Source organism: Euprymna scolopes, chromosome 2, assembly GCF_053919585.1.
Source record: "Euprymna scolopes isolate OS-2025 chromosome 2, ASM5391958v1, whole genome shotgun sequence".
NCBI classification, from domain to species: domain Eukaryota; kingdom Metazoa; phylum Mollusca; class Cephalopoda; order Sepiida; family Sepiolidae; genus Euprymna; species Euprymna scolopes.
In genome coordinates, this window is record NC_136483.1 from 101,085,954 (window position 1) to 101,104,071 (window position 18,118).

The 18,118-nt window shown below is 34.4% G+C and overlaps 1 protein-coding gene across 6 annotated transcripts in view; it reads right to left on the reverse strand.

The window, feature by feature from the left end:
• The window catches only part of LOC145293376 (glutamate receptor-interacting protein 2-like), a 535,093-nt gene that overhangs the window by 97,941 nt on the left and 419,034 nt on the right, over window positions 1–18,118 (reverse strand). For all 6 annotated transcript variants that reach the window (XM_080140017.1, XM_080140018.1, XM_080140016.1 and 3 more), the window contains exons 7-8: window positions 16,574–16,719; window positions 13,811–13,958 (exon numbers count right to left, since the gene is read on the reverse strand). In XM_080140017.1, the coding sequence (XP_079996143.1) occupies window positions 13,811–13,958; window positions 16,574–16,719 (294 nt within the window). The remainder of the gene's footprint in view (window positions 1–13,810; window positions 13,959–16,573; window positions 16,720–18,118) is intronic.

Sequence of the window (18,118 nt, forward strand, 5' to 3'; positions counted from 1 at the left end):
TGTCTCAACCTCCTGCTTGCCAACTCAACTCTGGGATGCCTCCAGGAGTATGTGAATATCAACAGGTGTGGAACTGTTTCTGGCACTTGTCCCGATTTATGCAAAATATTGTACCAGTAGACAGCTTGCTCCGGTGGGATTCTCCCTCTCTCTGCCATTTCCTTTATTGTTCGGTGGTTTCTTTCCACAATCCTATTGCCACTGGGTCTATAGGCAGCTCTGAAGAATTGACGGACATTGCATTTCCTTAGTACATCTGCAACTACTATTGATCTAAATGCAGACCCATTGTCGGTTATCAGCTCTCACTCTAGAAACACCACGTTGAGGGCTGCTGCTATTTCAATAGCTGTTTCAAGTACAGGGCCAACGCATCTCCCTCCAATAATAATCGTTTCACCATGGCAAAGTCATGTACTTTTTGGAGTTTTGCCACCAGATCTACTTTCATTAGCCAAGCCACCATGTCGCCTTTGCCACAAAACAGCTCTATCATGTTGTTCAGGCCAGTGACTGAAATAGCTTGTTTCCATTAGAAAATTTCAACAAAATCGTAGCAGTAGCCCAACAAATGACTGCTAAATCACAAAACCATGTTCGTTTAGCCTAGGCTTGAGATTGCAACACCCAGTATCTTTTTAAAGATGATTTTTTTAACTTTAAGGATCATCTTATACGCCAAAATATATGATATTTTAGAAATAGACTATGCAGTCAAGATAAAATTTACACATCATGGTAAAAAGCAAATCAGTTCACACAAAAAATCACATTTCACTTTTGGTAATAAGTCAGTGGCTTACTATTGCACGACTCTTTTTGAAATCATCATTGCTTGTTCTGCTTAGCAATTACATGACCTTTCAGGTCAAAGCTGATATCATTTACCAGCCATTTGCCAAGTTTGTTTTCACTGTGGGTTTTCTTCTACAAGGTATAAAGTGCATATATATGTTTTGAAATGAAGTAAAGTTTTTATTTCATCGTTTCCGTCATGAATTAACTCATATAAAGTCCACACATTTACTGCAGTAAAAATGTCACATACTATTTCTTGCCTCTAATAGATGGAGCATATTTTATCGCAAGCCAGTCTGTATGCATTTTGATAACATTTATATAATTTTTCACATCATCGGACAACTAGAATATTTAGCAAATTTCACAAGATTTTTAAGAGGGTTTCAACAACTGTTAGAGACAAGTTGATGAATAGAGATAAACTCTATCCTTTCTTTCAAGTAATTATGCAGTAATTAAAAATACTATTATATAATGATAGGACGATTCCAATATTTTCACTGATTCCAATACAATTACTGATTCCATATGTTACAAGAAAACAGAGCATAATGCAGAAGTGCCCCTCTCTCTCCTTAAATTTCATTTTAAATATCTATGTCAGACCCCCCCCCACTCCATTGCTATTGAGACATTCGGCAACAAAATATCGATGCATGAACCTATAAAAAGGAAGCGAGTTAGACACCCCCATTCCCTATGCCCTTTGAAGCATTCAACAAGATATGACCAGAAGCCAGGCAGACATCTCATCTCCCCACTTCAAAATGAAGGAAAAAGAAAAAGAAAAAAACTTTTAGCAGGAAACATGAAAAGACACATACAAAAACTCAGTCAGGTGAAAGAAATGGAGTGGATCACATCACTAAACGAATGTCAACAAAAAGATGCGATTACCACCAGCAAATGTGATTTGCACAGTGAATCGGTAACCTGCTTGATTTGAATCTTATCCCTCGAGCCAAAAAGGAAATATATCAAAAAGTACGAATACGCCTTGGCTCAGATATGTTGGAATGAGATGCATCCCTCGATTGGGTTTGGTTGGTTTGGTTAGTTTTTGTTTTACGGCATATCAACCCTTTTCGGGTTATTTAATGCCGAATCCAAAGATTTTGAAGAAAAATCTTTTTAATAGAATATATTTGTTGTTTTCACGTCGGTTTCTATTCAACCCATAGTTGGGACCCTAACAGGTACTACCACTCCGGGTCAGAGTGGACCTGGGAGCAATGGTAATTAAAGGGTGGCTCCACACTCCCCAAAGCCTCACAGCTAAGTATCTTGCAATATCCTCTCACCCTTTTTTACTTCATAAATATCGACTTACTGAACTGAATTGTTTCTTTTCTTTATTTGGAATATTTTCTGCTTGCCTCATATTACCGTTGTTACTGACTTAACCATTGTTTCATATAGAAAATAAAAAATTATATAACATACAAAAAAAAAAGAAAAAAAAAAAGAGGCAATGTTTATTTGAACAGTTTTCTTTGTGCCCCAACCCCCTTTGACCAGTTGGACACTGTCTGTGTGTTTTCTTTTTAATATTTTGTTTTGTTTGTTGAATTTTAACGCACAATAAATAACATGTGTACAATATATATATATATATATATATATATATATATACGTAAATTGAATAAAATCACAACCTACATGAATAGAAATTCACTTTTTTTGGCGTTAAGCTCTTACAGCTGTTTCGTGAAAGGATGGACAATTACCTCTCGTCCATAGCACGGATATTATATATATATATATATATATATAAATAATGTCCGTGTTATTCTGTTATTTCATTGTCTGGTATTTCATTAAGAATATTCCACAATGGAATTACTGTTCCAAATCTTGGTCATGATAATTCTACAGCTGACACGTTACATTTCTTTTTTCTTTTGATTTCGGGCATAGATTCCCTTTTGGTGATTTCTCAACCGGGACATACCGTCACACATACTAAATTCCTGATTCAAATACAATTACCAATTCCGATTCTTTATAAATCTCTAAATATTTAACTGTAAAATGGTTATTTTTTGCCAATTTCCATAAAAAAAAACGAAAAAAACGTTAAATATGCATACAATTTCTCGAACATAAAACGCACACTTTTGGGGATGATCTATAGATTTTAGTATTACTAATAGTTTAAAAATCAATAAATATTTATTATTTTATTATTACTACTAGCAGTGAAAGCAAATAAAAATATAATCATAGTATTACTAATAGTTTAAAAATCAATAAATATTTATTATTTTATTATTACTACTAGCAGTGAAAGCAAATAAAAATATAATCAAAGGAATCAGAAAATAGGCACAAAATTTTCCGATTCCAATACCCTCAAAACGCCCAATTTTCCGATTCCGATAATCGTCCCAACACTACTATTCTATATTATTCTATAGATTTTAAAAATAAATTATTTGGTGTCCTATTTATAGGACATTGGGATATTATGGTGGCTTATTCAGCGTTAAATTGTTGCAAATACCGGGATTCAACTTTCCACTGTTGACTGTGTGATTGTTCAATTCATTAGCAAAGGAAAATAATCAATTTTATCTTGCCGAGGTCCATCAGCCTCTGACAGCAGTCTTCAGCATTAATGATGTTAAGAGTGTCCATCTATTTCTTTCATGCCTGCGTGTATATAAATAAATATAACTACCTCCACCAGTTACGCAAAAGGTAGTGAATAAAACGCATGTTATTTTCTGGCCCAAAGGCAAAACCATTTCAAAAGGTGAGGGGAAGCGTAGAAAGCAAATAGCAAATCTGACAACCACCTCACACTCACTCTGCCACCTGAAATCAATTCGGAAAAATTCTCCACTCTATAATAAAAAGTTAACGGTATATTTTTTAAAATTTATTTTAATAACATTTCTATATCTTTTTTTAAAAATTTTTTTACATAGGCATCACCATTTATCAAGACTAAGAGGCTACCCAAGGATAAGGGTTAAAGAATGTACAGTAGAAATTGGACAATATAGTAATCGTTAGTAATGGAAATTCAGTAAATTTGTTAACTTATATGGAACAGCGCATCAAAAACTTGTTTACGTTAGACTTGAAGACAACCAAATTGTAGTCAGTTGGAAAGCAGGAAAATGGAAGACAATTCCATAGGCGTGCAGTTGCAAGAAAGAAGCTTTGCTCATGGAATCTACGTTTAGGTTTAGGCACAGATAAAGAGTGGAGGAAATTAGTAATAGTGTTTTCTGCTAGACAGGTATTTCTTGTGAAAGTTTGGCGAGGAGGAACCATAGATTTGAGCTCAGCGGAGCACTTGCCATGAAAATAACGATAAAGCAGAGACAAACTCGCAACATCTCTTCTGTGAGAAAGAGATTGCAGGGAAGAGAAAAGGACATCACCTACGAGGCTACGAAGTCTATTTTGAACTCTATCAAGACAGGATAAGTCCTTTCTAGCAGCTCATCACAAATGTGCCAAGAGTACTCCATCCTTGGGCGTGCCTGGCTCTTATATAGATAGAGAATTGCATCAGCAGTGAGATATCTACTGGATTGATAGAAGGATCCCACCATTTTTCCAGCGGCCTTGGCAACGGATTTAATGTATGTGTTCCATTTAAGATCAGGAGTAAAGGTCAAGCCCAGAAGCTTGTCAAAACATGAGGCCTCCCCAAGACGAGAACCATTCATTTAAATTGATGCCAGATGGGGATCAGAGCAATAAATAGTGAATGTGAATGCTGGTGAAGCATAATAACTTTTTTGCTATGTGGGTGTGTGTATATATATGTGTATGTGTTACAGAAGTTTAGATCAACATAGTACCTTACGTTTAAAGCTAGAGGAGCGGATCCAGGCAAATACTGGGTTTTCTTGAACTGTTCACCGGTTTTCATTAGCTCTATTTTGATCAAAACATATCTATTTGAAAGCCAGCAAGTTGTTTATAATAAAAAAAAAACAAAAAGTAGTCTTTGTCAGCGTCTTCTCTCCCAAATTGGAACCTTACGTTTCTGAATTTTTGTAAAATTATAAATAAATAGATAAATACTGAATTATCAAGCACTTCATTGGATTTGTTTCTACCCATCAAAACCATGCTATATATATATATATATATATATATATATATATATATATATATATATATATATATTCGTAATTAAATTTTCTTATCAGTTTGTTCAAGTTGGGGATAGGGCATCTTATCAGATACGAAACATTCGCCTGCTGCCTCTTATATTCCAACCGCGAGATCTTTTTAAAATTCTGATTGTCCTTTTCAGTGAAATTGTTTGAATTATATGTAAATATATATGTATATGAATGTGTGTGTATATATATATATATATATACATGTATATGCGTGTATATATGTGTAAATACATATATATGAATACTTATATATATATATATATATATATATATATATATATATTTACACAGTGATCACCACTTATCAAGGCCCGGAAGCCACTCAGAGATAAGGGTTATTGCAAGTACATTACGTTAGTGTGGAGATTTGATGAAGTGTTTACTTAAGGGGGCGGTTCATTAGGAATTTGTTAACATTGGACTTGAAGACATCCAAGTTGTAGTCCGGAGAGAAGCAGGCAGACGGAACAGAGTTCCACAGGCGTGCAGTTCTAAGAAAGAAGCTTTGTTCATGGAATCCACGTTTTGATTTAGGCACAGATATAGAGTGGGGGAAATTTTTCACAGTGGATTCAGCTAGATGGGTGTTTTTTGTGAAAGATTGGCGAGGGGGGACCAGAGATTGGAGTTCAGACGAGCACCTGCCATGAAAATAACGATAAAACAAGGATAGGCTCGCAACGTCTCTTCTGTGGGAGAGAGGTTGCAGGGTAGAGAAAAGGGCATCCCCCACTAAGCCACGAAGCCATATTAATACATGTGTGTGTATATATACACACACACGTGTGTATATAAACATATTAATACACATACGTGTGTATGTAAAATGATGGCATTATGTAAGAAAAATTTATTCTACAGTAAATGTTTGTATTAAACACATTGATGTTTTTTAAAATACGAAAAAATAAATTAAAACTCACAAATTACAAACAAACAAAAACAAAATCACACACTCCTACCTATCTAAAAAAAAAAAAAAAAACGTTCTAAATTTTACACCCAAAAATCCTGTCACCAAAAATTTGTTACCTAAATGCCACAAATAACTTTTATTATAACAAGAAAAATATCACAAGAAATGTTTAGAAATATTTTAGATAGTAGAAAAACGAAATTCAAAACAAATTAGAAGAATACAAAATGAACAAAGTGAAAAACAGTGTAAAAATAAACGAGTAAAAAAAAAAAAAAGGCTAAGGTAGAGCGCTAAGGGTATTACATATACGTTATTGTCACTACTGATTTACATATTAGACTGGGTTAGTATTCAGGAGAGCTGGAGAAATATGTGTTTATACGTTGTTAATGTCTCCAATAACTGAGATAAAAAAAAATGTTTGATTTTCATCAATGTCGGTAAATTAGATTTTAAAATAGGGAAAAGAATTTAAATAAAACGAAAATTATATACTGTCAACTTTGGACTAAAAAAAAAAAAAAATGGAGAGAAAAAAAAGGAATCTAAATGATCTGTGACCCTAGAATCAATGGATGATGACAAAATATCTGTTACCTGAACGTGAGGACATCGTATATCACTTTCATCTTAGAAAAAAGAAAAGAAAATGTTCCAAGAATTGTTTGGAATCGAGTCCAAAGACGGAATTGACACTGTGATAATCATGGACAAACACTCTCTCTCTCTCTCTCTCTCTCTCTCTCTCTCTCTCTCTCTCTCTCTCTCTCTCAATCTATTTTCTCTTTCTATTCCCACATCTCTTTGTCTCCTTCATTTTCTTTCCTCTCTTTCTGTCTTTCTACCCCCTCTCCCTTTTAAATCTTTCCTTTTCTCTCTTTAACGTGATGGAATTTCACCAAGCTGAGATACTATTAAGTCTGGCCTTTATTTCCAAAATCTCATTTCACTAGTAATCGTAGCTGTTGTTATTGCTATACAGATTTTCCTGGTAATTATTATGGTCGTCTAAGCAGCTATCATGATTAGCTGAAGTACCCGCTCTACGGCAGGCAAGAGACAAAAACTTTAAATCTTTTATAATCTACTACTGAATTATATATATATATATATATATATATATATATATATATATATATATATATATATATATATATATATACTAGCTATACCTACATAGTATATATATATATGTATGTATGTATGCATATATACTAGATGTACCTACATAGTATTCCAGGTAAATCATTTTAATTTTTATTTTTTGCATATGTTTTAAACTTATATAGAATAAGAAATAACATTTTAGTTATAAGGGAGACAACTCTTTATATACGCTTCAATAAAAATGTTGTTTTTTTTACATAAACTGTAACGAAGTATGCTATTATAGTGCAAATAACATGATACACACACACACACACACACACACAAAAAAAAATGAAAATTGGCTAGTCAGAATCAAAGTTTGATACGCCAGCTTAAATGCTATTTAGGCCCAATATTTTGAATCTCACAAAAAAACTTTATATGTTATATAAGACCTCATTCAGTCTGTACATTTATAGAGAAAACTGCTACTTCAAACATAAGTAAACCACTCAGTCCCTCTCTTTCGGACAGGGTCCAAAAAGGTCCCACACTGTCTACCAAGCTCCAGCCCATATCTAATTGCCATAATGTTACATCCCCATACTTGCTTTAAAAGAATCAAGTCCAATGTAAACAAGTTCTTGTTGAGCCCTGTCCTTAAATAATCAAATTCTACTCAATTTACACCATTAAGGATTACTACACTAACACCTTACCTTTATTAACTCTTAACCTTGAGTGGCCTTCAGGCCTTGATAAGTGGTGACTCCCAAGTAAAAAAATTAAAAGAAAAGAACTTGCTGCACTTGTGCCCTCTCAACATAAATGCCCAATTAACCAAACAATCAACAAATTTCCACCCCTTCACGGTAGAAGTCCCCTAGTTGACAGAAAGCTAATGGCTTCCTTCCTCAAACTACTTGCCCTTGTCCCGTTTTAATGTAATGTGAACAACTGTCTTGTTGCACAACTCTCCAGTAAGGATGCCGTTATAAATCTGTCCCTTATTCACAGTATCCTTTTATGCCATATTGATGCTATTTATCTCTCTCTCACAGCTGGAAGATGTGACATAAGGGTTGGAAAGTGGCACTGAAGAGCCAGCGACCCCAAAGGAGGAGCACTCTGGCTTTCAAAAAATGCCTGGGCAGCACCGTTAGCATTCGCTGGCATGGGCGTACCAGGCGATTAACAATAAACTGATCTCTTCTCAAAGGGAGAAAGTAAAGTGTGGGAAGGTGGATCTCGAAAAGAAAAAAATGCCTAGCATTCCCCGGCCATTCTCAGGCGATTAGTAATAGCCTAACCCCCTTCTCAAAGTGAGAAGGTAAAGCCTGGGAAGGTAGACACTCAAGAACTGCACAGGACAAACAACATACCACAATCCATAGAGAAAAGGATATTTCAGAAATAGCATAATTAGCATATACTTTGTTGGCTATGCGGCCCGAGTAAAAAAAAAAAAAAAATGTCATGGCTAGTGGCAATATACATATTTTGGGTGAATATAAGTTAAAAAAAAAAAAAGTTTTTGAAAGGTGACGGTCAAACAAACGACTCTTATTTTTTTTTTAGATATGTTTCTGCGAATCTAAAATTTGATCCGTCCATTCACTCTGTGCATTAAAAACAAGACGATGCAATGATGCATCTAAAATGTCCGAACTTTTGTAACTAAATGTTTGTTGAGTTGCACCATCCCCCCCTCTACCCCCCCCCCCCCCGAAAAATCTTTAAAAATGCCCACTCGCATAACTAATGAGTAAACGCAGGATAATGTCAAGCGGGTGATTTTAATGCCACACTGATTGTTTTATTCCAACACACCCTGGTTAACAGAGTCAGGGGGTAAGCAGAGACTCGGGAGTAAGCTCTGACTCACATTCCTACATTGCAATACGGATTTACTATCCAAAGCCATTTTACAGAAGATATTCGGTACCACACACTTTCGAAATAAGGAAAGATTCAAAAGTAAAAAAAATATATATATATTCTAATCTATATATCTATATAAAAGTGACGTTGTTTGTCTGTCCGGTATCTATCAAACTCTTCTGTCAATTTTTTCTACAGACTGGAAAGTTGATACGTAGAGGATTTGGACCTGTAGAGCAAATTTGATTTGGTTTTTAGTCAGTTAAAAATAGCTGCTGAGGAATCAAAATTATTAAAAAAAAAAAAAAAAAAAATGGAACTTGGCTGATATAAACTGACTAAATGTATTATTACTATGCATGTGCAGATATACATTTATATGCTTAACAACCTAAGTTTTTAAGGTTTGAATATGCATATGTACTTAGCTCAGATTTTGACGAATAATGTTCAAGAACATGTTCTAATTTTGATTGGTACCCAAAATTATATGTTTTTTTAAACATTTGAAATCACTACTGTATATTAATATAATAGGCAATAGAAAATTAGTTTAATAATAATAAATACAAAATCTTCATGAATGAAAATATCTTTTTAGTGAGCAATGCTGGGCGGGGTGTTAGTTTAACAAAGTTAATTTTAAATGTTGGGCCTAAATAGCATTTAAATTGGCAAGTAAAATTTCGCTTCTGGTGAACCAATTTTCATTTACTATTGTTGCACTATGTGATTGTCGAAAAAAAAATAATGCACTTTTTTACAATTGGTTTAAAAAATTACTTGGTCTGATAATATTAATTTTTGCCCCCCCCCCTCCCATCCTGGACAAAAGGAGGGTAGACCTATAAATTCACCCTTGTTCGTCCGTTCGTCTGTCTGCACTTTTCTCAATAACTACGCCTTGGAATTTTTTGAAATTTTGCACAAACATTAAACATGATATGAGTAAAAAAGTAACAGAACGGATTTTCTGGGAAAACCCTGGTTGCCCCCCTAGGGGTGCCTTTCGGGTTAAAATGGCTAAAATTGACACTTTTGTGCTTATTAAAAGAAAAACTGATGCCTTGGATTTTTATAAAACTTTTTGAAAAGTTGTAACTAACTGATTTCTATATAATTTTATTTGTCTACACTTTGTGATAACTCTTGGGTGTGCTTCAGGAGCTCTTTTAGGGCTAATAAAAATACTCCATTTTTGGGACTATTTTACCATATTTGTCCAAAATTTTCTGTGTATGTCTATTTAGCAGTTTTGCATGGTGCTGAACTCAAATTTAAATATGTTAAGGTCTTTGGAGACGTTTGGGGCTAAATGGGAGAGGGGGAGACAACTCATGGACTTAGTCATTTCTTTTTTGCATGTTGCAGAACTCAAATTTACATGTGTTAAGGCCTAGACCTGCACCGTTTGTTCATTTTCACCAGGATTTGACGTCCACTGGGGACTTTTGGGGCTAAAGAGGGGGGGGGGGGCAAATGAAAGCGCTTTTGAAATGTTTCACACTCCTATATTTTATTGTCATCGAAATTGGTGAAATTGCCCATTTTTCAATTAAATTGATTAATTGCCTGTTCTAGTTGGGGACCCATCACATTGCCACAAAGGAAAGTTCACATGCCTCTCTGCAGTGACTTAGTCCACAATACATTGTAGTCTACATTGCACTATAGAGAACCTACTGTTGATTTTATTTAATTATTTTTTATATATAATGGCTTGAATTAAAGTTAAAAGTGCAGAAATCAATTATCATTGTTCAATTATGCTCTAAACAAAAACATTTTCGAACACACCCCTGTCTTATCAAAAAACTTACTTCTAATTTTATATAGCAAACCTTTCTACTTGTGCGGTAATAATGGCTTGAATTAAAATATAAAATGCAAAAGTCGAGTATATTGTACTCTAAACGGAAACATTTATTTCGAATGCACCTCTATCAGATCAAAGAACCTACAGTTGATTTTATGTGCCAGACTTTTCTACTTGTGCAGCAATAAAACTCCTCAAATGCAGTTGTGATATTAGCCTATATAAAGTGTTAACTTTTTGTCAAAATCACCTGTTTCTTCTTTAATCGGATTTTTCCCCATTATCGATTATCAATACTTATCAAAAACATTCTGATGCAAAACCTATCTAAGAGCACTGCCAGACACAAAGTATATTTGTGTGAAATTTCAAAACATCGGCTCAGCCATTTCAGAGTCCATAGGGAACAAACTCACACACACAATAGTCCTTTTATATAATAGTAGAGATAAATATCTCTACAATTGTATAAATAAATGCTACTAAGTGTGTGTGTGTGTGTGCGTGTGTGTATGTGTTGTGTGTGTGTTTGTTCCTTATAGACTCCGAAATGGCTGAACAGATTTTCTTTAAAATTTACAGAACTTTAGTGTATAAGTCTGGGAGTAATCTTAGTTAAGTTTTGTCTCAGAATACTCTCCGATAATTACCGATAATCGATAATCAAAACTGTTATTTTAATTCATCTATCATCGGTAAAGCCATTTTTTCTATGTCGTCACTTAGCAACAATGATAGAACAACGGGCCATGAAAATTGTACTTTGGGTAAGTTTATAGCATTTTTTTTGCATGACGTGGTCTGTAGGTTCAAGCCCTGCACATAAATTTCTTAATGTTTTCTTTTTTTCCGTTAACTGGGAATAAGTTTATATAAAATAATTTTATAAAAGAAACAGTAGGTTCTATAGAGTGCAATGTAGAATAACATATATTTTGAACTAAGTCACTGCATGGAAGCATGTGAAGCTTCCTCTCGGGTGATTTCACGGATTTCGAAAAATATAGGAGTGTGAAATACTTGTTGTTCAATCCCAGGCAACGTCGAGTCTCCTTGCTAGTTAAATATATAATTTCACAATGCTGCAACCAACCAACAAACATGCGCATCATGGATGCTGATGCTATTTTAAACGAATATGCAAGTCCACAATTTTTGACAACTACTATTCGTTATTATGATATCATCCATTCATCCATTCTCACTGCGGGAAGATGTGACACAAGGTCAAAAGATGGAGATTAAAAAGTCAGTGCACAAGAAGTCTGTCGACTCTGGCCATCAGAAAATACCTGAATAGCCCACACCCCTCCTCCCCTTCAGCATTTTTTGGTAGGGTCACCTCAGGCGATTATCAATAAACTAACTCCTTCTCCAAGAGAGAAGGTAAAGTTGGGAGGGTAGACTGCACAGAACCATACCTCAGCAGTGACAGATGCAAGATCATGGTCATCACCTACTCAAAAATGACCCAGCCTCTATTAGGCTGATTGTTGAGAACGTATCTCCGTCTTTGTACGAACAAAATCTGCACAGGCTTTGCCAAGTAAATATATACAGTAGAACCCCGGGATACGTTATTAAAAAATCAGTAACAAACTACAGTACAGTATATAATACACGTATATAATCAAATAACATTATAAATAACACTGTAAGGTGGGGAAAATACCGTAACCAGGGGCCGGAAAAACATTGTATTCCATATCGTAACCTGAAAAAGACGTATCCAAAGGCCACCATATCCCGGGGTTCTAATGTACTTCTTTCTTGAAGTGTGCCTAGTGACAAGCAAGATTGTTATGTTGTTGATTATATTGTTAACAGACAATCAAGATCCACAGATTTTTTTTGTAGTAGACTCGCCTGTGTCTTGATGGTTCATGAAGTACACATACGCAGTCATGGGTCACAGGTCGTCTATGTTAGTACTTAACCCCCTCTCACGGTGGAAAGATGCCACACAAGACCAGAAGGTGGGAACTGAAAAATCAGAGTTCAAGAGGTAGAGCACTCTGACCTACAAAAAAAATATGCGGGCAGCCCTGTCAGAATTCCTCGGTAGGCTCTTCCCTTGGTCAATAATGCTAACATCTTGCTGGTTAGTAATGGCAGAAGTTTCCTGAACTTATTCCATCCACTCCGAACTCTTGCAATCAGACTAACACCTGCACCACTCTGTGCTCCAAGAGTATCACCAAGGTAACACAACCTCAATAGCTTCACCATTTAGGTATACTTTGTCTGCATCTGATTAATTAACAGTCTCCATTGGCTTACACACAAACTGGTTGTCATCTCTCGACCTACCAGTAATTTCACGGCACTTCTCATATACCCAGTGCTTACAATTACCATAAAAACTTGAGTTGCACCTGACTCCCTTTCCACAAACTGAGCAGGGGAACATTCCTATTTCTGAGTGATTTTCAATATTACAACCACTGATCATCAATTTATTTATTTGCGGACTATTATCCTCATCTTTCTTGGTTGTTGTTTCACAACGTTTCGGCCAACTATTCCTCTGGCCTTCGTCAGGTGGTAACAGTGATGGGATAAGAACTCTGAATCTCCTAACTGCATTCTCAGCAATTACTGCCATCCATAGTTGTTGTCGTCTCACCAGATTTTTGCCAAGTTACCACCTGACGAAGCCCAGAGGAATAGTTGGCCGAAACGTCGTGAAACAACAACTCATAAAGATGAGAATAATAGTCCGCAATAAATAAATTAATAAATAATACTCATCTCAATAATGAATTCCAATTAAAATAATATACATTGATCATCACTTTGATCTTTGTACCATCCACTCTCAAACTTTTACCTTCCATAGCATTCCTCCAAGTGCATATTCTAAAAAGTAAATAGTATTATTACTTATTAAGTTCTGTCTCCATTAGCTAATCTCCCCACATGGGCAAAGTTAGACACAAGACCGGTTTTTAATGTGTGAAAAATCCAGCTCTCAAAAAATGGGTACTCTGAACAAGACCAGAACAAAATTAAAATTAGCCTTAGTCTAGGAGGGTCTGACCTCCTTTGACAGAACTAATATAAATCTTTGAATCTAAATATCTTGAATAATAAAATTAAGTTATTTTTTATTTTTATTTTTAATGCAATTCTTTTAAGTGTAATATATTGTCTTACCTGTCTGCAATACCCATGGGTGCGACACTCTCAATACAAATGGATCGTTTTCCATTCCGGACAGAATGAGCTAAACCAATTCCTAAAGAAACTCCAGGAATTTTCTCAATTTCTACGAGTAATGGGCCAGTGGCATTCTGAACAGCATCTGGAAAATAAAAAAATAAAAAAATTGTAAGCCATTTTTATAACAAGGATTTTACAAAAAGGATCAATCAGACATTTTGAATAAATTGATCGGTACTTTAAACCAAATGGAGCTTCCATGAGCAGAACTTCTTTTTAAGAACTTTCCACTTGTGGAATGCAATATCATGGAGTGGCTTTCCTGCTGACTACAACATAAAACAAAATTATGATTTAGCTTGATCAAGTTATCTTTTCTTTTCAATTTAATTTGTATTTACCTCATGTAAACATTCAAAATGGTAGCCACCTACAAAGTCTTTTTCCGTAAAGTTCCAAAAATTTGAAAATCTTAAAGAAAATATGTTGAGGTGCTTGTGTAGATTGGTTATGTTTTAATCTAACGCATTTCAGCTGAAAACATTATCACATACTTACGTGCAATGTCAAAATTAGTATAAATTCCAAAAATTATGAAAAATGGTCCAGTAAAAGATAATTACAAGGACAAATAGAATTTATCAGATTATCAAGTTTCATCGTATGTTTTAATGCGGAAGTGTTGTGCTATCAATGCAATATGACAAACAAGGAAGATAACTCTTGACTTAAATTAAGGGTTCACCATTTTTAAACAAAACATAATTGAGGATGATTTTTCTTTTTGGAAAAATACATCTAGCACATCTTCTACTGGATCATTTTTCATAACTTGTGGAATCTATTTTTTTTTTTTTTTTTTTTTTTACACAGGAATCACCACTTCTCAAGGCCTGGAGCCCACTCGAGGATGAGGGTTAATGGGTATACATTAGCCAATGTGATTATAGGGTAGTAAACATAAGTAGTGGGAATTTTGTAAATTGGATTACTTAGGGGGACGGTTCTTCAAGAACTTGTTTATGTTGGACTTGAAGACTTGAAGGCAATCAGATTGTAGTCAGCTGGAAAGCAGGCAATCGAAAGAGTGTTCCACAGGCGTGCAGTTCTAAGAAAGAAGCTTTGTTCATGGAATCTGTATTTAGGTTTAGGCACAGATAAAGAGTGTGGGAAATTATTGATAGTGGCTTTTGCTAGACGAGTGTTTTTTGTGAAAGTTTGGCAAAGGGGGGGGGCATAATTTCAACATACTACATAAGTATATAATAATGTTTTCACCTGCAATGCGTTGGTTTAAAAGTTCACTAATCTGCACAAGCACCAAAGTAGAAAGATTACATTTCTACACAACAATAAGTCGCCATAACATAAAATTAAAATCGTATTTACTGTGATAACAAATAATTCTTATCTCAAAAAGGAATAGCTCATTTTTTGATAAATGAGTTACATCCGTGTTTTTTAATACAGGCAGTTACAAAAAAAGAAAAAAAAGCCGTTTGAAAAATCTGAATTAGATCTATCATCCCCGGCCTGGTACAGATCACAATGGACAGTTGTAGTTGCAGATTGCAATGGACAGTTGTAGTTGCAGATTGCTAACCAGTTGTCAGCTTGCAAGACCACTAAGACCAGGTTTTGTATACAGCACTTGATATTCCCATCTAAATACTGATGTGGTTCGATATTGCTTTATTTTGGTTATCGAATGGGGACTGGTGAGTTAATGTAAATTAAAAATTTGATGACTCCCCCCCCCCCCCGCCAACCAATTTTCTATTTATTTGTTGTGCCAAAAAAATAAAAAAATAAAAAAATAAAAATTGGTACCAATAAGGTAAGAAGCAATTCATAGAAAGAAAAAAAATAGTAAATGAATTATCTCCTCTTGTTTGAAAATCTATCTATATATCTATAAAAGTGAGAATGTGTGTGTGTATGTGTGAGAACACTTCTCAACCTATATACTCAACAAATTTTTCATCTACAGACTTGAAATTTGGTATAGAGGGTACTCAGACATGTGGAAAACTTTTGATCAGTTTTTGTCCGAACAAAAAAAAAGGGGGGGGGGGCTGCTAAAAGATCAAAATTAAAAATTTGATGACTCCCCCCCCCCGCCAACCAATTTTCTATTTATTTGTTGTGCCAAGAATGCACATGCGTGAATTGTTCACATTACAGATTCCTTATGTTAAGAATAAGTAGGTTTGAAAACACTTTTTAAAGATGATGTCAAGCTGGCCTAATGGTTATCATGCATGACTTACTGTCTTTAGGTTTGGTTTCGATCTCAGCTCGAATATTTTTTTTTTTTTTTACTTACATGAAGTGAACCGAAAAAAAAAAACGGAAAGACACGCAGCCATGTGCATGCAAGTATTATTTGTTTTCTAAAAACATAATACTCGCATGCACATGTCTCAGTTCCTTTACTTCATTTCTTTTAAAGGAATTTAACGTTACGTTTAACACTTATTTCTGTTTATAATAAACTAGCAGGACCTAGTCGTTCCTTCATGCTTAAGTTTGAAACAGCTTTTTGGTTAGTCCTGTCATGCTTAAGTTTCAAATAGCATTTTCACGATCCTTCGCGTTTAATTTTTAAACAACATTTTCGTTTGCCTGCCATGATTAATTTTGTAGTATTTATTTTAACAGACCAAATGTCAATTCCTACTTAAATAGAAGATCCAAGATAGAAGCAGTAGTAGTAGTAGCAGAAATAATAGTAATAGTAGTAGTAGTCGTACTTACCCATCACTGATACGTCATATTCAATGAGGAAACCTGTTCGCGACTCACACTCCTGCATCATGGTCATAGTTTCTGACAAACTCAAATGGGCCACATTGAAGCAGTTAATGGCAATTACCCGGTCTCCATTTTTTAAGTGACCATCTCTAAAAATGAAAACAAGAATAAAAGGTAAAAACATTTAAAAAAAAAACAAAAAAAAAACCTAACCTTTCATATCAAAGAAAGGATACAATTGTATAATTTACAAAGGGTTGCGCGCATGTTGGGACTGTTTTAGTTCTCCACACATGCTAACAAAGTTTGGGCGTTAAATGTAAGTTTTAACCGCTAATGTTGATGTTGGAATACAAGGATAGCAATCGTTTATGACTAAACACAAAAGGAAACAACAAAGGATTGCAGGAAGTACAGAAATAATGAAAAGAACACATAAATACAAAGTAACCATCCTCCCTACAAACAAACAAAAAATGGAATAAAACACCACCAATGGAATTGTTAATAAAATTTTACAATCTTTTCTGCACTCCATCCACATATCACTTGAAAGACAGAGATACAGAGAGAGAAAAAGAAACGAGAAAAGAAAAGACACAAATAGAGGGAGAGATGGAAAAAAAAAATGAGAGAAAAAAAGAACATATATATATATATATATATATATATATATATATATATATATATATATATATATATGACTACTTCATTTAATCACATAAATGATTATAGTATAGTATATAGTATAAATTTATGCGTAAACTTTAAGTATTTACTTCAACAGTGCTCAATACGTAGGTAGAGCTAGGTAGTAAGTTATAAAATATATATATGGCAACTAAGCTTCACAGAATATTCCGCATTTCATCCACGCTAGGGTTCATCAGGCTTATGCTTATGCCTGATGAATCCTAGCATGGATAAAACACGGAATATTCTGTGTAGCTTAGTTGCCGTATATTTTTTTATAACTTACTATATATATATATATATATATATATATATATATATATATATATATATATATATATATATATATATATATAATGTAATAATATAATATTCTTCCCCAGAACTGCTAGACTTTGGAATTCCCTTCCAGGTTTCTGCTTCCCCAACTGTACTGACATGCAGAAATTCAAGTGTGATGTTAACAGACATCTTGCTGCTCAACCCACTGCTGTTAACAGACATCTTGCTGCTCAATTCCCTACATAGCATCCCTGCAACTTATGTCCCTCTTAGTATCCCCTACATCAAAATGGACTGTGCCTTGTTTAGGGTGAAAATGTAATAAAAAAAAAATGCTTGGTGCAAAAGTTTTTGCCATTTTAAACGATTGTAACTTATTTTATGCATATTGTTATTACTTGAACGGGTTTGTATTACTGTACACATAGATTCGAAAAAGTTATCAAAAAAACAAATATATAACTAATAACTATTATCAAAAGCAAGATAAGTTACTTTTCTACCGAACTGTGATATATTTTTTGTGTTTTTATTCAATGTAACATGTTTATTCAACTCGAAAAACATGCAGTG